The following is a 20,767-nucleotide window of genomic DNA, read 5'->3' on the forward strand; positions in this document are numbered from 1 at the left end:
GTGCTGTCAGGAAGAAGCCCCACAACTTCCTGCCTCTGCGCAGACTGAAGGATGTAATTAAAACCATAAAATTACAGGATAGGCCGATGCTCCTCGCCCTGAACTCCACCCAGGAAGGTCACATTTATTCCCTCGGCTCGTATTTTGGTTTTATGGGTTTCAGCAGGCACTTTTTTATCAGCTCAGGGTATCATATGAGACTATAAAGGAGCATTCTGCCAACTTTATACAATTTATTGTGTTTGTCACCTTGGCACAGATTCGACTATTGGCTAATTCTCGTCCTCAAAACCAGACAGCTGCCGAAGGCTAAGAAACCCAACCCTTTTTTAAGTTTGATAGCTAGCTAGTAGGTTTAGGGTTCATATGTATATTTGAAGTCATTAGACTTTGGAGCTTCTGGTTGAGAACATGTTGTACACTGACACCAATGTTGTTTTGGCATGGAGACAGTTGGCAGCTTGACGAGAAGATAAGCAGACAAACAACATTAAAGCTGCACAAGACAAAGTCCCACAGTGCAGCTCAAAATGTCGAAAAGAGCTGAAGACATAGTTCAACAGTTTGTAATACATGCATTAGATAAGGGCTGCAAATAAAGTTAAGTAAAACCACATTTTATTTGTCGAATAATCTGCAGATTATCATCTTGATTGATCGATTAGTGCCAGAAAATGGTGGAAAATGCTCAAGATGGCATCCTTAAATGTCCTGTTTTGTGCACAACCCAAAAATTTTCAGTTTACAGTCATAGAGGAGCAAACAAACCAGAAATTATTCACATTTAAGAAGCTGGAATCAGATAATTTTGACTTATTTTCCCCCCTTAAGAAATTCTTAAAATGATCGTAACTAATAAATCAATGGACTCATCGCTTCAGCGCTACATGAGATGAGGAGACTGATAACGCTCTTATGTCTGTCTATTAACAGGGCTGGAGAGCACACAGTTAGCTTAGCTTTAGCATTAAGTTGACATTCTCATTTAAGAGACTATTAAGTGTGTCATCTGTGTCATCTGTATTCCAAGCTCCCCTTCGTCTTACGGAAAACAGAAGAGGAACTTACGAGTCAAGGTTTCCATTTTTGAGTGTTCCCACGGGTTCTGTCTCCGTCTGACTGAATTTGATTACCACATCTTGTCACATTCATGTGATAAAGGAAGTCTTGAGTGAACAGTTTCTATAATTAATTTTTGACATGTACAAGTGATTGAACACAAAAGAGAGAAGCAAGTGAGTAAAAGTCCAACTTGCAGAGTTTCTTACTCACCTGTAGAGCTATTAATCTATCTAGATTGGCCTGTGAATAATCTTAAGTAACCAGGCCATGATTTCTGGAAAGAGATGCTATTTTTGACGCTTTGATTATGTTTGAGAGAAGGCAGACATCTCCAAAACTCTGCAACTCACACCAAAACAGTACTGATGGATAAATAGCACTATAGAGGTGAGAGAAAGAACATGTACTTTTGATTTTCATGATCATCACTCCTCTCTGTTCATCTTTCTGCAGGTATAACCTCCGCAGCAAGAGCTGGCAGAGCCTCGACCCCTCCGTCAACACAGTCACGCCACGATACGGCCACTCGCTGGCTATGTACGAGGTACGTGGAGATCTACTGTGAACCAGGATGTACATTAACACAACACAGTGTCTTGCATCTGTAGTTTTAGCGAGATATAAATCCAGTGAGATGAAACAAAGATAAAAAAAGGAAGTGGAAAGAAGCGATGACAGCTAAATTAAATGGAGGAACCAGCAGAAATATTATAAACTCCTCACCCTTTTTATTTTTGCTTTCAGTAGTGTCTGTTTGTTGTCTGGAACTAATATATAAATCTCTGGGTTTTTGATATGCCGCAGTGAAGTGGTGAAGCCGTTTCTCCTCAGCCCTGAAAGACTGTTAGGAGCCGCTGATGGAATAATAAATGAGAGTGAGGAGGATTCAGAGGGAAGACGCAGTCTGTCTGCTCTGTGGTTTGAGAGAGAAACCGAGTTTGTGCATTACAAACACTCTGCAGCTCAAATTGCATCACGGGCATACGAATGTATCTTGGAAGTCAATGTGGGCTCGCGAGACAAATCTGAAATCAAATCAGCGTTGATACGCAACAGAAAGAACTGATGTAAGTCTCGCAAAGCAGATAATGTGCCGGTTCAGGCGCTCAAGCACACAAACCCCTCGCTGCTTTATAAAAAAGCTGAAGGTAGGAGACACTTGTTTCTCTCCTGGGGATGAATAATTCAAGTGTTTGTGAAACGGAGCCTTTCAGAGAGCACTATTTTCATTGAGATAATATTATATAAGAAAGGTCTGAGTAGAAATACAGTATGCTGCATGAGTTATGATGAGTTTTATTAATGATCACTTGATTTATGTAGCACTTTTCAAAGTTATAAAGTGCTGTACAAACATAAAACGGAGCAAAGAATAAGAAACATGAAGTACTGTTGCAAATAAGAATAGAAAAACTATAAATTTAATAAAACAAACAGACAGAAAGAAAGTAAAAAACTTGATTTACCTACGCGTGAACTTCAGCTCTTAATATCGACAGACATTCTTCTGTCTGACCTCCACACTCTTCAGGTCTTTCAGCCGTCTGGGGAATAATAATATAATAATAATAATAAACCGGTGTTCTTGTTCAAAACTCAAGGGCAGACGGGAGGTTGTTGGTGCTCAAGTTTTTATTTCTTGGAGAATCTTGTGTGTTTTACTTGTTGTGTTTCACGTTTCATCGTAAGTTTTCATTAGGACGACGGTTCGTGACTGTGTCGGGCTTTGGTTCCTGCAAAATGAAGCACAAAAGTGTAGAACAGTTTGAGACCAGCATGTGGACAAATCCTGTGTGTTTTAACAGTTCAAACTTTTAATGCCTGTTTACTTCTTTTAATGAGGATTCATCAGTGCGTTATATACTCTTCATGTATATAATCTAAATCTCTCCTCCATTGTTTGCCGTCTTTGTTTCCTCCAGGGGAAGATCTACATGTACGGAGGAAAGATCGACTCCACTGGAAATGTGTCCAGCCAGCTGTGGGTTTTCCACATCCAGAACCAGACCTGGGTCCTGCTGAGCCCGCGTGCCAAGGATCAGTACGCTGTGGTGGGACACTCGGCCCACATTGTGCCCCCCATCCAGGACGGGGCCAGTCCCATCATGCTGGTCCTGTTTGGACACTGTCCTCTGTACGGTTACATCAGCCAGGTGCAGGAGTACAACATCGGTGAGTAGCAGGTGCTGTCAGGAAACTGCAGGCCCGTGCAGTGTTGTAGAGAGAGTTTCTCTCAAAGTTTAGTCTTTGCACCTGCCACAGACAACCTTTAGCTGCTCCTCTGCTCTGACTAATATCTTGGCCTGAGTGTTGGTGTCTATATATATCGTTTTATAACAACAGGAAATTAACACTGGCCACCAAGATGAAGCTAATGAGTTTCAGACACGGCGGGTGTGTTCATCTAATCCACCAACCTCGTTGGCAGCTGGCCGAACTTAATTTAGAGGTCTCATTGTCTCCTAAAAGCCAATCAGTCTGAGAAAATGGGATGAATTAACCTGCCGCTGCGGCCAGTGGACAAGAGTGCATCTCCTATTTGCTCGCAAATGAAAGCAATTTGATTATTATCATTTCCTGAATGATCGCCAATAAAACCTGAGGCTGCTCTGATGCAGTTTTTTGTACTGGTGATGCATGTAAGGAGCAATAATACAAAGATTGATATTGGCTTATCTCTCCTTGACTCATAAGCTACAGTGTACACTCAGTTAAGCTGTAATCACCTCCACTTCATCCCGGCTGGGACCGAAAAACTAAATCCTCCACAAAATCACCCTGAGACTTTTCTGAACCTGTTGTTATGTCACTGTGTCATCGAAGCTAGTTTTGTGTTGCTCAGCAAAAGATGTTTGTGTGACCCTCCAGCCAAGAACACATGGAGCTTGGTGAGCACAGACGGCGCGCTGGTCCAGGGCGGATACGGCCACAGCAGTGTGTTCGACCCTGGCACCAGAGCGATCTACATCCACGGAGGCTACAAGGCCTTCAGTGCCAACAAGTACGGCCTGGCTGGAGACCTGTACAAGTTTGACGTGGACAAGAGGAAATGGTGAAGTTTTTTCTTTCTTGGTGGCTCAGGAATCTGGCCAGATGAAACTCATTTTAAAGCATCCACACTGCTTGCTTGAAACTAACAGCTGTATCACATCTAACTGTATAACAACCACATCTGTGTGTTTGTGCAGGACCATCCTGAGAGACAGCGGCTTCTTCCGTTACCTCCACACGGCCGTGATAGTGAGCGGGACGATGCTGGTGTTCGGAGGAAACACCCACAACGACACGTCCATGAGCCACGGTGCCAAGTGCTTCTCCTCCGACTTCCTGGCCTACAGTCTGGGTCAGTACAACAACAGCAGCAGCAGCAGCTCCTGTAGCTGTAGTGTTTCGCTAAGCGTGCATCATCTTTTCTGTTCCTGGACAGAGCTGCTTTGCATTCATACAGCCACAGACTCTCACCTGGGAGCTGCTCATAACAACTGCAGTGTTTTGTTGTTGGACTCTGAGCTGCTCCGCTGGAGCAACAGAAGGTCAAATGTCGCAACTTGATGTACACGAGCGGTAAACCACAGCTCCTTTTCATACATAATGCTCAAAATAATGAGGTCTAAAGTTTACCAGCAGTGTAGCGTTTTTTTCTTGTGCATGCTAGTATTTGTAATATTTCCCGGATAGAGGGAGTGAAGCGGAGAGTTGGCGTTAAATTGCCTCTTGGAAGCTTCTTGTTTTTTTTGTTTTTCGTGGCTTATTTATGCACATATTAATCTTGTTCTTTGCTGGAAGCGCTGGAAGCCCCTCATTGTCTGAAGAGTTGCTGCTTTTAAATTGCCAAAAAACAACTTTTGACTTTTGTTATATATTTTGTTGAGCATTTATCCCAAATGTTACCAACGATGTTGGAACCAGAGAAATCAGTACGTTTGCGCGAGGTGACGGTGCGTTTCATTTGGTTGCCTGTTGCTGTAACATCTGGAGAAACATCAGATGATTTGTCCGAGAGTGAGGAAGAAATTTGGCAAACTTAAATGTAGATTACACACACAACATGGTCAAAAGTATTTGGACAACGCTGTGTGGCCTGGGTTACCTGCCTTAGTTCAACATAAGGGAAATGTTACTGCTACACAATACAGTCTCCATCTTTGTGTAATCTTTGTCTTTGAATCTTCGCTGTTTCAACATGAAACTGTCCTCATACATACAGCCAGCTCCATAATTAAATTTCCTAGTTTTGAGGAAATGAGGGTGTTTAAGTACTTGACAAGACGGATGCTCTTGTGGCTGAATGGGATTGAATCCCAGCAGCCTGGTTTAAAAAATCTGGTGGAAAGTCTTTCGAATGAGGAGTCACGTGTCCACATACTTGGTCGGATATTTTGGTATCCTGCACATTCACTTGGCTTGTTTGATTTCCAGACGTAATAAACTATAAATGCCTTTCCAGTGGTTCCAGAGAGGCTGTGCTGCTCCATAAACCATTTCATTGTCAATTATTTTGTTGGTTATTTTCTCAATAATTTGATTAGTTGTTTTGATCCATGAAAATGGTGGAAAATGTCGATTAGTGTTTCTCAGAGCCAGAGATGATGTCCTTAAATGTCTTGGTTTGTCCACAACCCGAAGATATTCAGTTTACTGTCATCGAGGAGCAAAGAAACCAGAAAATAGTCACATCTAAGAAGCAGAAATCTGAGAATTTTGAGACTTTAGTTGACCATTAATTTAAAAATTGACAACTAATTGTGGACCAAACAAAAAACATTCCAAAAAGATGTTCAACCGATGCTACTGTGAGCAGGTTTTAGCTCGAAATACATCCCAGAATCTTCTTTTTGTTTCATTCACATCCGTACAATAAAGGAAAGTCGGGTCCTAAGGGTAAAAATTGTCAGATGAGATTTTGTAGAGCATGTAGTTCACGCCCGACTCCTCAGGGGTTTCCAGCTGAGGGTAAATCCAAAGTGATCAAAGCTTAATAACGTAAGCGTTAAACTAGTCAGTCTGATTCACACTGGTGGCTTTGGGGACAAACTCTCAATGCTCTTGTGTTTATTCTTCTGCTTTCCTATTTTTACTGCTTCGGTGCCCTCAATCAAGATACTTAACCCTCGGTTTGTGCTCAACAGCAGAGGAAGTGGTTCAGACTGATGCCGCCGTGTCCGTCTGTATGAAGAAGAAGCAGAGTTTAGGGTAGAAAAAATGACTTTTTCCATCATTATTTACGAGCCAACTACGACAAAAAGTTGATTGTTTCCAATTGTTGCGCACATTTTTGCAGTCTAATTAAAATCCCATTTAAAGTTCTCTGTTCGGTCCTAATAGAAGTTAGCATGGCTTTGTCAGAAACCATATTGGCATCCTCATGTTATTAGCTGCCGACAAACAGTGTTGTAAATTGAGTCGGCCTCCTTCTGCGGCGCTGTCATAAGCTGCTCATTAATGGGAGGTTTTCAGTCTGTCGGGATGGGAGGGAGAATTCCCTGCAGGCCTCCGAACGGCCCCGGGATGTTCTGTTTTTCTATGTCATTACGAAGATGATTGACAGGCGGCGAAATTACAATCTCAGTGGGCATGACCACCCCCACCTCCCCTCCCCCTCCCTGTGTGACGAGCTTTTTGTTCATGAGAGTTGCATGTTGGGACTGAAACATCCCCAACAAATGGTCCTCCTTTTTTTTCCCAGGAGTGGTGTGAAGATGGAGGCTGCAGCAGCACATGTAGAGGCGCCACACCACTTTAATTCAAAGCATACGGTCCCATTTATACATTGATGATCCTACGTGTCCTTACTTGATTGGCGTAATGAGACTAACTCATCTCACATTAGTCGCTGCGGGAAACAAATTGTTTTCATGATTTCCCCGGAGAGTTTCGCATTTTTTAGTCGAACTTTAGAAATTAAAAACTTCCAAGTGTTGTTGTCCTGACCTCTCTCTCTCCTCCCTGCCACTCCTCATCCCCTGTATGATTTTGTAATTGGACAGAAAAGAATAGTACTCCTCCTCTCCCACCTCCCCCTCCACCAGCCAGCTGCAGGGTCGGTGTCAGCAGCGGCAGCTCTGTAATTGTCTGGTAATTACAGTCAAGATGGGCTGCGCGTCTAGGACTAATCGCCCCTCCTTAACGAGCTGAACTCAATTAGAGCGTAGAACTTAAGGGCCGTCCGCTGTCCTGACATTGGTAGATGGTGTCATAATGGATCCTCGCTCTGAGGGGCAATGCACCACACCACCTGCAGTACCGCCAGTGTGACACCAGAGGGCAGTGTCTACCCGTGAATGTGGCATCTCTTGCAGCTGTCACTCGCTCCTCTGGGAGACCATGATGACTTGCACTGCATTGTACTGACTGAAGGTGATGTACTGCAGTCTCTGGTGTGTGTCCCTGCAGCTTTGACTTTCAGGCGGCTCTTTTTTGTCGTTGTTTGTTAGGTTGTGGTTGTTTGTACAGACTGGTGATAGGTGTACACTGTCACACACTGCTGGAGCTTCATCTAAAAACAACCTGAAAGGAATCCATCACCACCTTTTATTTATGTATTTATTTATTTATTTATTTCACCTAATAAGCACTGACTTGATGATTTGAATGTCAAGACATTTGGAGGTGCAGGTTAAAACTGCACTGCAAAGTTTTCAAGGTTGCACATCACTCTTGTTTCAACACCTTGGCACTAACCACATTCAAACAGTCACTGAAATAGTTTTGAAGACATCGATACCAGTGGTCAGTCGTGACAGAAGTAATCGATACCACACTGTGAAAAAATTCATCTACAAGTAGAAGTTCATCATTCATATCCTTGATTGAGTGAATGTATGGAGGTATTCAGTATCAAATTGTTCAGCAATTGTTCCCTGTCAGTGTTTTACTGTTATATTTGATAGTTTTGGATTAATATTACTGCTGCATTAATGTGCATGTTGCATTTTATTGCTGTAGATGTTTAAGGTAGATTTAAGCATGTGGGCATGGGTTACCAAAACACTCTATAACACTGATTACTGTTAGAATACACTTATTTTAATAATATATACATATCAGTTACATAATATATCTGCTACAGCAGGTTTAAAATCAAACAAGCTGAAAAAAAAGGTTAAAATGCTTCCAATCTAAGCCCATTTTAAACCCATAGAGGGTCACATTCAGCCTTGCTTCATTTTAAGGAGTCATAAAACCCAAAAGTTTGGGAACAAGAGGTCTAAATAGCTTAAACTTTTGAAATCAAATCAAGCATTGAAATGATATGATGTCATTTCCCTGAAGCAGTTGCTGGTTGTTCAGGGTTTTGTCTCATTCCTGTTGGTTCTCATCAGTGGAAGGAGGGTAGCATTTGGATTCAGTAGCGTCAAATCTGAATCCTGTTCCGAATCTGTTTTATTGAATCCGTATCCTTTCAAATCCCTTAACCAATCTCACATCTGCAGGGAACAGGAGTTATAAAAGGAGCTAAAAGATTCAGATCTGTAGTCACGTTTTGTTGGCTGAGATGCCTGAAGGACGACAGGTTTTAATGTCGGCCTAATCAATGTTCAGAACCTGTAGCTACAGCCTGGAAATGAGATCAGCAGAGGAGATTAACCCTATTTTTAACGAGCTACTTGCTCTAAAATACTGTAGGTCATTCAGACACAAACGCCTGGCTGCATTTCCTCAGCGTGATTGTTGCTCCTGTAGTCGTCAGACCCTCAGTGCCTCGGTCAAGGACACTTCCCTGACCGACTTGGTGATTGACATGAGGATATGAGCTGTTAAAGGTCTCGCTTAACCACCCATGGCATGTCGGCTGAACACTGCTGACGACACGTATGATTTAATATGTAGGAGCAGGTCACCAGTTTGACCTCTTTGTGTCTTCTTTCTGTTCCAGCGTGTGATGAGTGGACGGTGCTGCCTCGACCGGACCTCTACTACGACGTCAATCGCTTCGGACACTCGGCAGTCTTCAGTGACAGGTAATCATTTATGCAGCACTTCACTGAGAGCAGTGTGAAGGGTGCTTCACTCAAAGGCTTTATGGATCATATAATGTATATAACTGCTAAAATACTGAGCGCAATGGAAACAAAATAAGATAAAATAAGGAAAAAGATCGTAATTTGGACCTAATCATTACATAAAACGATGATCATAAGACTCCGACTACTCCTGGGGCCTGCTTTTCTTGTCTTACTTTATATTTAAAGTTAATTTATAGACCATACATCCTAACATTAGACATGAGTGCTAACATTAAGTAACCGGGTTACTGAGGCTTTTTACAGTAACCTGATTTCCAGATAAGAAAGCCAGTTCCTGTAATCAGGCTGAGAGATAACTCTTCTGCTGGAGATGTCTTGTCTGACAGTATAAAACAGCTGCGTCTTCTCAACATCAGTGTCTGTTAACCCATCTCAGTGCATAAACATTACAAAAACAAGACATAAATGTGATGTAATCTCCAAAAATATAATTTTGTCATAACAGTTTTAAGACTGGGGGCTTCCTGAGTGTGGCAAACATCAAAAACGTGACTCTGCACACAAGTTGACAGTGCCTCCTTAATTCTTGGCTGATTAGCTGGGCTTGCTGTTCTTTATGGTTGCAGATGTTAGCTTAGAGTGAAATGGCTAATGCAGTTCCTCTAATTTCTTGTATTACCAAAGTATTTAACTTTCGTGAGGCAGATTTTACACACAGCATTTGTGCTTCCCAGTAAGTTCATAATATCGAAAATGTCCCCAGATGTCTGCTTTTAAATTACTGGGTGCAATTGTTATCACACGCTGCCTCCCTCTGCCACATCTCCTGACATGTTCGCCTAATGTTCACCCATAATTCAACGCAAGAGAGTGGCGCTGCAACATAACAATCAACAATAAAAGTTAGTAGGCTATGATTTTGTATAGGCTGCAGTTCACGATTATGCTCTGTCTCTGCATTGTTGCAGAATCTTCTACATCCGCAGTGATGAACCTGAGAATCAAGACATTTATGCACCTCCAATTCTCTACATGTGCATGATGAAACTCCAGCACTGGCCAAGTATCACTACTATACGATAGGATAAGATGCAAATCGTTACGATACGATGGTATACGATAGGATAGGATAGGATAGGATAGGATAGGATAGGATAGGATAGGATACGATTGGATAGGATAGGATAGGATAGGATAGGATAGGACGCAACAGAATGTGATAGGATGCAATAGGACACGAATACGATACAATGGGATACAATAGGATAAGATACGACAGAATACGATAGGATGGGATACGATACAGTACGACAATACGATAGAAAAAACTGAGTGCCACTGTACATACAGGACAGACGACAGGTGAGGGCATAGCATCATACGTGATACATAAATGGTGTTAACGTCAATATGGCTGTTTCAACATATTCATGGATAACACCATTGCCACAATCCTTAGTATGATCACAGTTATCGACATCATATCATTATCATCATCATCATTAACAGTGACGGTCAGCAACGATGTTCGTGAGAAAACTTCCCTGCAGCCGGTACAAAAGACTCAAGAAGAGCACCACCACGGCATAACAAGCCTGTCATTAAAGGATCTCCTCAGCTCACTGAATCATCATTCTTAGAATCAAGACGTGTTTGGATTCAGGAAAAACTGCACACTCTCTGACCACAATCAGCCTAAGAAAGGAAGAAGAAGAAAGCTCTCTTACTTCATAAAGATGGGTGAAATATTAAAGAACAAACCTGAATAAATGAGTAGACATAACAAACGCAGATGCTTGGAAACAGGGGCACACGGGGTCGCTTAGTAGTGTGACATGTTTGTGACTCACGCTGTGCTTTTACAGTCGCCTGATATGAACCGAACTGAACACGAGGAGATTGGCAGATACGGCGAATGACGGGATATCTTTCGTAAGAATGGCGTTAATCTTTCACATAGAGTCCTTAAGTATCAACACTTTTTTTTCTTTCTAGTTTAATTAATTTTTAATCTTCCATCTGTCTATCACTAATAAACTGAAAACACACCACTCTTGGGTGGTGAGTAAGCAGGGGGAACAATCTGCCGTGTATAGACACGTTGTTGTTCAGATTTCCCGTCTTAACCCGATTTCTCTGAGTAACCCTGTTCCTTGAGTGCATGTAACCCAGAGTGACAGGTTCTATTTCCACCCGGGCCCACACATGTTTAATTATGCACACATGGTATTTGAAGACATGCAGAGATGGAATACGTTATACAAACAAACGTGTTCGGTACCTATCTGCATCAGATGTACATGAAAGTGTAACATTATGGGACTTTTAGGCTTTTCTAGTGGGAAATTACAGCTGACGTGGTTCATTTCATGGTTGTTTATTCATGATCCGCTCTCTGCGCACTTGGAACATGAGTGTAGGAACAAACTGTACTCACTCAGCAGAGGCTTTTAGTGGAGACGAGGGGAAATGCATATTAAACTTAACTGAGATATGTGCTATATGGTGGGGAAAACAATTAAAACCAATCGCTCCTTAGAAAATAAAGCTCACTATGGGTGTCTGAAGTTGTGAATTAAAGCCTTTGCTGATGAAATTAAGAACAGAAGTACTGACTGAAGATTTCAAATAATAAGAAGTGAAGTTATCTCAAAATCCTGCTTTAAAACCTGAATATTTTGATCTGCATTCAGTGGTCTTGATGATCACTTGTGTTTGATTTGCCAACGTTCTTATACCCTTCATCATATTATTTTCGTTGGTCTAGTGTGTAGGATTTAGGGGAATCTATTGGCAGAAATTGAATATAGCATTCATAATTATGTTTTTATTAGTATATAATCACCTGAAACCAAGCTTCAGTGTTTTTGTCACCTTAGAATGAGACTTTTATGTCTACAGAAGGAGCAGGTCCTTTTCCACAGTGTGATTCCCAATGTATTGCAGACAGAGTACCTCAAGATTCAATATGATTAACAATATGTTGCCCTGAAATGTGTAAAGTATAGCAAAATAGCTCTATTGTGATACGATCGTTCACAATAGAGCTATTTTGCTTTACTTTATGCATTGCAGAACAAACAACTACAATACATTCAGATGTCTGTTCAACTGAAGAAGAATAAAATAGCCCCATAAAGGCAAAAAAGTGAGAAATATGTCTAAAATAATGCATCGTGGTGTCAATCTTAAAATGAGACGAGGGTTATTCATTCGGTTGCAATCTGAAACTACACTGATAGATGCTGTTCTCTGGGTTTCTTCCTTTGATCAGCCTTCAATAACATCAAACTTACAACCATTAACACGCTCGTAGGAACCAAACACTGAGACATGGATTGAAGGGAAACTCTCCGCTCAAAGTAGTTTATTCTTCGGATTGCAGAAAAGTAGAATACAGGTCTGGAATATGAATGTTTCGGATTCAGAACAACAACAACAACAATTCTCCTGGCATCTATTTTTTACAACCTCTCATCTACGATCTTCCAAATGGGCTAAGACAGCTCTGATACATGCATAACATACACCGATGCACTTTGACCCCGAGTGAAAGCACCATTACGCAAGGAATTTCTGATGCAGAGTCGCGGGACACATAGATACATGGAGAAATTTCACTGCGATAACCAGCTTTCTTTGCTCTGTGCAGCAAAATAACCTTGATTCCCTTTTTGATCTTGATTCTCATGATTGCTTCTGCTCACACTGGACCTTGTACATGAAATAGTTTGAAATTTGTAGTGGTAAAGGGCCCCAATTATTACATAAAGCCTTTTATAAAACTGAATATATGATTAGGTAGAAAACATCTTGATTCCTAACAATCGTGTTATGCTTGTTTTCTGATAATCTGATCCAGAAATCCACACGCTGAGTTGACAAAGAGAAAATCTATCCTCAGCAGATAAAACTATAAACTCTATGGCAGCATGGGGGGAAAAAAAGGCAAACACTTAAAACCAAGGACAGCTGACAGAGAGACACTCTCACTACTGAAAGAAAGAAAAAAACCCGTTACCTTGGAAAATAATCCTTTGTGCGTTCATACATGACGTTTCATTATCAGTCTGCGGTACGAATAGATTGTGATGGGGATGGTGCCGCGACCAGAAGGGGATGACTCATCTGTAAGTATTATCTGCACCGCCAGCAGAGCAAGACACAGCGATCCATATTAAATTATACATCCTGTCGTAGGGAACGTATCAAATATAAACATGAATCACCAGCCCTGTTCGAGTCAATCCTCGCTGATGACTTCTGTTCCTCAGGAGCAATTAGGAGTTTGTTCACGCATTCATTTATTCATCGATCGAATTCAGATTCAATCACAGAGTTTAGGACAGAATTTAGAGCAGTGATTTTGAGCTTTTATTTATATATTTTTGCATTGAAAAGAAAAAAAAAACACTTAAGAGTAAGGCTTTAAAACTAAATAATGAACTACATGATGGGGAAGAATGGAAAATGTGAGGAGTCTGCAAAAATGCACGTCTAACGACTAAAGATTGTGATGTAGGAAGCCTTTGTTGAAGGGAAAATACAGATGCTGCATGAACATCTGGAGGGAACAATCATTTCCTCTTTCATGAATGAGTCAGACAAATAAGAGACATCACCCACAGCACTGTAACCCCAGTTATAGCCTCTTTGCACTGACCTCCAGTTGAATTGAGAATCGATTTTTAAGGTTTTACTCTTGACTTTTAAAGCACTCCGAGGTCTGAGTCCAACATAGATTTTTCTTTTTGCTCATATGTACCTACACTCAACCACAGATCCTGCTACAAAACTCTGCTAGCAATCCCCCCGGTGGAGACTTGAATCTAAAGGAAAGAGACGAGTGCTTTTGCTGTCAGCGCCCCCCAAAATCTCGAAACAGTCTTCCTTTTGATTTTTGACTTGACTCCTCAGTGACTTCCTTTACATCCCCACTAAATAACTCCTCATGAAACTGTGTGTCTGTATTAACTTGTCCTTTCTGTGACTCACTTTTAACTTTCTCTTTGGATTATATTAGTCATTTAATTGTTGTGTCTGTCTTGTAACTTCAGACACTGTTGATGCTTTTCCAGCGTATTGAGGACATTGCTGAAGTTGTTGATATCATCAGATGCAGGTCACATATCTACAGACAGATGTGTAAAAGATGGGAACATGTACAGTGTTGGCTTTAATCTTTACATCAAGTGTATACATTGACATCACACACACAATAAAATGCACCATTTGCACATGCTGACTGATTGTGAGAGAAGCAGCATACATGATGATCTACTGAAGAAGAAGTGCTGAATGTGTTTGTCTGTAAACATGTTTGGGCTTGTAGCTTTGGTCCTTCATGCTTTCCTCATGGCTGCTTGTAATGTTGATGATCAAGAAGTCCAGTATATAAGCTCATACATATATTCGCTTCACACTGAAGTGAGTGCTGAGTACTGGCTCACGAGTTAGATGTAAATTAAAACCGCTCAGCTTCACTGAGTCAAACAGCCTGAATCGAGCTTTAAATGCACAATATGTCATTTCTGCCACAAGTCAAAACAATTAAAACAAGATGTAGTTTGATGATGACACAGTGTGGGATCATGGGAGTTGTTGTCTTTATTGTTAAACAACCACCATTGCTTATAAAAATGTCAGCCCAACTGATACTTGATTTTTGGGGCCGATACCGATATTAGGGAGTGAAAAATTCAGATATCCATATATAGGCTGATATATACACATATTTTGCAGTGCTAAAACAAAAAACAAGGTTTTAGATTTGTGCATATCAGACAACACATACGTCGATATGGATATATAAGACGGCTTTAGTGAAAATCTATTTAACGTGACTCAAGGAGAAATCTTCACAGACCAAGATTTATTCAGTTCAGTCACGTCGGTCGACTTCCTTCGTCACTTTTTGATGCATCATCGGATGTTTCCCCACGGAAGTTATAGCAACTGAACGAAATGCATCATTACCTCGACTAAAAACACAGAAGTTCGAAACAGTGTTGGAAACATTCAGGATAATGTAACGTATTGTTCCCTGTATATGAAAGAGAGAAAATATGCATTTGTCTGTAATTGGGGTGACTCGACCCCTTTTCAACACATCCTTTCATTGTTGAGGTCGTCCTTTGCTTCTCCGCAGCGACTTACATCTTTAATGTGGTTCAGCATTCGGCTCCTCCTGATGGGTGTGCTCAGCAGGACGTCCAGAGCGAACAGTTTGAAGTGTGCCCTCTATGATCTGAGGGGACTTATGATCAGACTGGTGCAAATTACCCATCCACCCTGCCCAGCACACACATACACACCCGCACACTAATCCCAGCAGCTGAACAGAGGCCGGTAGAGAAAGATGTTCAGAAATGACCCTGCATCAGAACACACACACACACACAGCAGGGGGTGGTTCTGTTAGGACCATCCGCACAGGAAGACGGCGCTTGTAGGGGATTTAGCAGACCTGTGAGGCGGGTTGAAGCCCAGAGAAGAGCAAGAGCACTCAGACTAAGCTTCTCTGGCTCTAACTGTGCACAAAAGGTCCCAACTGAGGCAGAAATCCTCTCATTTTACTTCCTGAATCCCTTCCCTCCTGACCACCACTAACATCCTCTCTCCTCTGTTGTCTTTCAGTGTGATGTACGTGTTCGGCGGCTTCAACAGCCTGCTGCTCAGTGACGTCCTCATGTACACCTCGCCTAGCTGCTTGGCCTTTTCCAGCGCGGCGTCATGCAGCCAGGCCTGGCCGGGGATCCAGTGTGTCTGGAACAGCACCCAGGGCTCCTGCCTGCCCTGGGAGAGCAACGCCGTCGGAACCGAACAGCAGCAGCTGCCAGCCTCCTGCAACACGCGATCGTGTAAGTGTCACCGCCGCCATCACGTTGATAAACTGGTGGGAACATATCCAAGATGATTTTTAGATTCTTGCTGTCTGCAGAACTCATCTGCATTCACAACACTGATGTTGCATATACTCTGGCAGAGACACCTTGTTTGTTGAGGACTGCCTCAGTCTTGCAAATCAGAAAATGGTATATAAAAAAGTGGCATCAGGGTATTTTTTTTTATGTCTGTAAGGTTTTGAAATGATGCATGAAAAGAGGCTTTCATGCATCTTTTTAGCAGCTGTCTAGACGCTGTCATCTTTGTATCTGTGCTTAAACTGGATCAGCTGATTAGTTGACAGATTTTGTGTTTAAACATTACTTTTTATTTACTTCTATTGACCTCTGTGTGTGTGTTAGTGTGTGGCTGTGTGTGTCAGATAGGACAGGAGGGAGGTAATCATCAGGGACAGTTCAGGCAGGTCTCTCCGCTTCCTGCTGAGAATTTCTCTTCTGTTTGGGGTTTGCCATTTGTCACGAAAAATCCTCGGCTTCCAGACCTGGCCGGTCTCATTTTTTCCGGTGTCGGTGTCTACAGAAGTGGCGGCAGATGGAAACTGCGCCCTGGAATATCTTTTTTTCAGGTGCATTTAATACCAGGGGGGCCTTCCTTCCTCTGCTTGCTGTCTGGTAGTCTCCCTGCCCCAGTTTCCCCAAAAGAAACCTCACATCCAGGAAGTGTTGACTGATCTGTGGTGTGTGGCAGAATCAGAATTACTTAAGCTGCTGTGAAAGGAATAAACAATGAAAATCAAATCAGTGAAAAAAGTGGGCCATCTGGAAAATACTATTTACTATACTATTTATATTGCTCTTCCGAATGTTGCAGATGCTGATAACGAGAGGTGTGACCAGTACACAGACTGCTACAGCTGCACCGCCAACACCAACGGCTGCCAGTGGTGTTCAGGCCAGTGTGTGTCTCTGGGAAGTAACTGCACCTCCACCACGGTAAGAAGACTGAGCCGGCCGACGATGCTAAACCTGCCATCTCTGCTAACTTTACTAACTCCAACCTTGCTGAGAAGATAAAGGGACACCACTAACTACCTATCCATAAAAGGCAGTTTAAGCTTCACAAAATCATTATTTATATATATACACACCCTCTTCCCTCCGGCATTGTCAAAAATGAACCTTCCTTTTATTTTTCCATGAAGAGTTATTACACCTCATAAATTGGGTCATGTCATATTTGAGTAGTGATTAGATAAAGGGCTGATGAAGAATGTTCTGATTGTCAGTCTGTGATTAAATCACTGCTCGTTTACGTCAGTATGACACATATGAGACGATTCATGCGTCTCCTTTGGCTCTCTGATTAATAAAGGTCAGCCTGTCTGACTGCAATTATTAGGTAATCTGATACTTGTGATAACCTGACCTTCTACTCAAATAGCTGCATAGTCAGTAAAAAAAATAATAATTTCATTTTGGACATAAGAGTCTTTTTCATTATGTTCACAAACATTTCAATCTTGTGATGAAAATCTCATGAATCTGCTTCCTCCTCATAAAAACTATAATGAAGTTACATTTCATTTTTTTCCCGTATGTCATTAACACGGCAGTAAATGGGATAATAAGGTACTTTGAGTCCTAACAGTCGAACCTTTATTGTCTGCTTTCCCTTCCCAGGGGGCCATAGGGGAGTTTGAAGTTTGCCCCAAGGACAACCCGTCATACGTGTGCAACAAGAAAACCAGCTGCAAGAGCTGCGCTGTGGACCAGAACTGTCAGTGGGAACCTCGCAACCAGGAGTGCATCTCACTGCCAGGTAACCGATTGTTAGGAAATAAACCATTTTATTTTGAAAAATCTGTTGCATAGTGAGGTTTCTGGCACAACTACACCTTTTTCCAAGGTGCACGGAGAAGGGAAAAAGTTGAAAGTGATAAAAAAACGGAGTCTGTGTTCCTTCCATTCCAGAAAATGTCTGCGGTGAAAGTTGGCATCTTGTGGGCAACTCCTGTCTGAAGTTCATCACAGCAAAGGACTCGTACGACAACGCCAAGCTGGCCTGCAGGAGCCACAGCGCCGTCCTGGCCTCGCTGACTACGCAGAAGAAGGTGGACTTTGTCCTGAAGGAGCTGCAGATCATGAGTGTGGTGGTAAGTAGCAGCAGGAGGAGGAGCGAGGAGGTCAGTCCGAGGTTTTAATTATCAGATTAGAGAAACTTAAAATATTCTCCTTGAGGGAATTGGGCAGTCACATCAGCAGCGAATCAAATATCGATAACACTTGAGTTACACAGAGAGTGTTGAAGATAAAATAGATCATTACAGCAAGAAGATCCCATTTAATAGCAGCTAAATGATAACCTGTTCATAGAGCCTCCAGGTTTTCATGCTAAAGCAGAGGTTCATGCACAGATGAAACAAGAAAATCAAGGGTAAAATTGATCCGACACAATGATTCAAGAAAGAAAACTAAAAACGTGCACAAAGAAACCATCTTTTTGTGTGTGTTTTCTCAGATTTATGACCAAAAAGTTGTGCAACCCTGTTAGTTTTTGAACTTGGATGTGGGTCTTTTGTGGTCATTGCCCATCTTTTCAAATGTTGTCTTTTCTGTCTGCAGATGAGCTCTGCTTCGATTCTTTTTGTCAGTGATTTTTGGACCAGTGAGCGTGAAACAAATCTTCCATTAACAGATTCTTTCCTCAGAGCTCAGACATCTCTTACTCGCTCCATTAGAGCAAGTAGGCAGAAATCTATCCCAGCAATCGACTAACCATCACAAAGGTGCTCTTTATATCATCAGATGCAGGTCACATATCTACAGATAGATGTGGACATGTACGGTGTTGGCTTTAATCTTTGCATCAGATATGTACATGGACATCACACACACTGTAAATGCACCATTTGCACATGAGAGAGAAGCAGCATACGAGAAATGCTGAATGTGTTTGTCTGTGAAGACGTTTTGTCTTGTAGCTTTGATCCCTCATCCTTTGCTTGCTCAGTATGTTGACGTGAAGAAATCCAGAACATGCTTACACATATGTTCACTGTACATCGAATTGAGTCGGCTCACGAGTTAGATGTAAATTAAAAACTACTCAGCTGGCAAATCAAACGGCATCAAAAGAGCTTTAAACGCACAGTATGTCATTTCTAACATGAGGGTTTTTTAATCAATTCATAAGATACACTTCGATAGCGTGGGATGTGTGAGACCATGGGAGGTGTTGTCTTCATTTCATACTTGTTATGTGTTAAATATTTATTGATGTTATCTTCAGCCACGTTTGCTGACTTCTTTCCTCACTCTGCCATTTTCCCAGAAGACCAAATTATATGCACCCCTACCTTGAGTCAAATTATTGATTTGGCTGATTGGCGATCCACTCAGGCTGGCAGACTGGAACTATTACTATCTGTTTCCATCGAAGACTAACGAGGCTTTTCCATACACGTTCTAGCTCGGCTCGACTCAGTTTTAGTCAGCACATCGGCCCAGCAGGGATTTGCATCTCCACTACAGCAGGTCCACCTTCTTGAAGGTCCTGTGTTGTTGGTAGTTTCTTTTCTGAAAGTGATCTGGCTGTTTTTGCAACAGCGATGCCAACAATAATCCCACTTAGAAACACTTGTCTATTTCTACTTTTAGTCAGACAAGGTTTGACTCTGAGCTAGGCTAAAATTCACGGCTAATTCATTTTGTGAAATAAGCTGAAAAAACACTAAGCTGAAGTGTATCTGATTAACAGCAAGAGGGACCATATAGTTTACCCAGAAATACTCTGAAATACTTCATTTAGCTTATAGAGCAGAAATAATGATGACAAACGAACTTGTTCCTGCTTCTTTAATTTGAGAATTATCTGCTTGTCTCTTGAAATCACTGTAAACTAAATATTTTGGGGTTTTTGAACTGTTTCCCAGATGTTTCCACGGCTCTGGAATCGCATTTCCCCCTATTTTCTGATAATTTATGCACAAATGACTAATTTATAAATTCATTAATCAAGATAACAAGAAGTATCTGCTAGAAAGGCCTTCTCAAAAGGGACATATATCTTTGTTCATGCTATCATATTTCCTGATCCTGGTCTCCATTTTTCAAGCCGATGACTAAAAATGTTTTTGGGAGCCACATTATTGGCCTAATCACAGCTAAATCTGTCTAAATATTTCAGCATGCCTCTACACTTGAGTTCAGTCAAGAGTCTTACATAATCCCGAACGTGTCAAAAAGCACTGCGAGAGCACAGCTCTAAAGACCCGCTCTGCTCTTAAATGAAACATGGTGTCATCTGCGGCTGCAGTCGTGCTTTAGTATTTGTGTAGATCACCCAGCAGGCACAAACACCGCCATCCCTCACTGGAGCCACCCATGCAAAAAATGTAAGCCACTTATGATCCTACAAAGTGCCTCGGAGCCGCCACATGGCATATGTAATATTGAAGCTAAAAGACCCAAAAAACATTGGAGTCTGAATCACAAAGTGGGGCCGGAATCGACGAGTGTTTTCCATCCATACTAATGAATTTGTTTAGATTTCCCATGTTGGTCTGAATTCAATTTTGCCGGTCCGTTTGTGCTTAAAGTTAGAGAAGACATAAAACCGGACTTCTCTGGAACAACAGTGGTATTTAAAACTATCCAGATCAACAATAAAACGTTAAGACTCTCCTGCTGTGTTACATCGACACTCTTTGAGCTGTTTAGCAGTTCCAACGGTTTTCCAGACGGGATCAATCAATCCAAGAAATGCAATTAAATCCCGATGGAACAGTAATTCGACACACGTCTGAGAGAGATCGAGCTCTCTTTGTTTACTACTACTGCAACAGCACGGCCATTGATTAGAGATGGGATGGATAACAGAGGCTCCCAAGTCAA

The 20,767-nt window shown here is 41.7% G+C and overlaps 1 protein-coding gene across 2 annotated transcripts in view; it reads left to right on the top strand.

The window, feature by feature from the left end:
- Nucleotides 1–20,767, top strand: part of atrn (attractin) — a 139,859-nt gene that overhangs the window by 26,300 nt on the left and 92,792 nt on the right. For both annotated transcript variants that reach the window (XM_073483318.1, XM_073483317.1), the window contains exons 7-15: nt 1,516–1,606; nt 2,985–3,234; nt 3,931–4,114; nt 4,251–4,405; nt 8,939–9,023; nt 15,666–15,889; nt 16,746–16,867; nt 17,555–17,693; nt 17,846–18,027. In XM_073483318.1, the coding sequence (XP_073339419.1) occupies nt 1,516–1,606; nt 2,985–3,234; nt 3,931–4,114; nt 4,251–4,405; nt 8,939–9,023; nt 15,666–15,889; nt 16,746–16,867; nt 17,555–17,693; nt 17,846–18,027 (1,432 nt within the window). The remainder of the gene's footprint in view (nt 1–1,515; nt 1,607–2,984; nt 3,235–3,930; nt 4,115–4,250; nt 4,406–8,938; nt 9,024–15,665; nt 15,890–16,745; nt 16,868–17,554; nt 17,694–17,845; nt 18,028–20,767) is intronic.

This window comes from Pagrus major, chromosome 16 (genome assembly GCF_040436345.1).
Source record: "Pagrus major chromosome 16, Pma_NU_1.0".
NCBI lineage: Eukaryota > Metazoa > Chordata > Actinopteri > Spariformes > Sparidae > Pagrus > Pagrus major.